At 31.9% G+C, this 1,553-nt stretch overlaps 1 protein-coding gene across 3 annotated transcripts in view; it reads left to right on the forward strand.

The window, feature by feature from the left end:
- The window catches only part of LOC145247988 (GTPase-activating Rap/Ran-GAP domain-like protein 3), a 513,715-nt gene extending 512,439 nt beyond the window's left edge, over positions 1–1,276 (forward strand). For all 3 annotated transcript variants that reach the window (XM_080109650.1, XM_080109652.1, XM_080109651.1), the window contains one exon: positions 1,005–1,276. In XM_080109650.1, coding sequence (XP_079965776.1) covers positions 1,005–1,130 — 126 coding nt within the window. In that variant the 3' untranslated portion in view covers positions 1,131–1,276. The remainder of the gene's footprint in view (positions 1–1,004) is intronic.
- The last annotated feature ends 277 nt before the right edge of the window (positions 1,277–1,553 follow it).

Genomic DNA, 1,553 nt, shown 5'->3' on the forward strand with positions numbered 1-1,553 from the left:
GTATATTCACCAAATTTTAAATTCCTAGGATTTCAATATGTATTTTTTTAAACATTTCTTACTGGGTTCGATTCTACCCTTTTCTAAATATCCTTTTCAACTCATCTAGTTTGCTTCTTTTATTTTTACTTACTGGGGTCTGCCCCTTTTCATAGCACAACCCCTGACGAGATGGTTAACCTCGTTGAAACGTTGATAGATCCGCGTTGCGATTTTTTGATGAGATAAATTGTCTGAAATAAATTTTTAAATAAATCTATTACTCTATTTCCATAGTGAGGCGTTTCGTTTTTGTTATTTTCTCTTTTTATTCCAATTGATGTATTTTATTTCATTTTATTTTATTTTCAACTAGCAGGGAGACCCGGCGTTGCCCAGGATTGAATGATGATCAATGAATGTTTTACACTTCCATAGTCTACAGTAAATTGTACATTGCACTGTAGAGAACCTATTGTTGAGTTTATTAAAATAATTTTTATGTATTTGAATTAAAGATTAAAATACAGGGGTAAAATATCATGGTTGAATTGTGATTTACACATACACATTCATTTAGAACGCGCCCCTTTCATATCAAAGAACATACTGCTGATTTTTTTTTATTTCGGGCCTTTCTGTTTGTGCGGTAATAAAACTTCTCAACTGCACTTGTAACGTTAGGTTTTGTGAGATGTTAACTTTAATCCAAATCGCCTGTTCCTTTTTTCATCGGATTATTTTGATTGTAGATACTTTCCGATACAAAAACCTATCCAAGAACACTGCCAGATAAATAAATACGTGTGAAATTTGATGAAAATCGGCTGAGCCGTTTTGGAGTCAATGGCGAACAAACGCACACACACGGGTGCGCAAAGTTCCTTTTATATAATAGAGATTATTTTATTTGGGACAAATTTATTTTTTATATTCACGGATTGAAAGGTTATTTCATATGACTAATAATGCGAACATAGACGAAGCATATTAATTCCATTATGACTCTTTCTTAACTTTTTCAGGATAGCAAAGACCGCCATGACTCATCAGGCTCTGATTCCGGCATAATGATAATGCGTCTTGGAGAGACACCGCCAGTCTCACCGTTCAGTAAGGGATCCATGGATTTTGACGAAGAAGTCCTCTAATTGACTTGGAGGAGGGAAAAATTCTGGTTCCACGAAAAAAAAAAAACAATACAGCAGAGAATGCAGAAACAGCAGCAGCAGCAGCAGGATCGTTTCAGCCAATCAAAACACTTCCTGCTTCTTCACCTTTTTTCTTTCTTTTTTTTTTAACAAAAATGCTTTGGTCACTAAAAATAAAACTTTTTTTTATATATTTAAAATAAAATGAACAAGAAAAAATCCATAAAAATTAGAAAAAAAAAACAAAAAGAACAGGAGAAATAAATGAATTTCTGATGATTATATTAATATCGGTTTTAAAAAAGAAATTTATAAAAACTGATAGTAAATTGGGAAAAAAAATTACGTTACAAACCGACCAGCAATTCAAAAAAAAAAAGAACATTAATAATGACGATGATGATTATGATAAAAAAATAATAA

The sequence above is a fragment of the Euprymna scolopes genome, chromosome 26, assembly GCF_053919585.1.
Source record: "Euprymna scolopes isolate OS-2025 chromosome 26, ASM5391958v1, whole genome shotgun sequence".
NCBI classification, from domain to species: Eukaryota; Metazoa; Mollusca; class Cephalopoda; order Sepiida; family Sepiolidae; genus Euprymna; species Euprymna scolopes.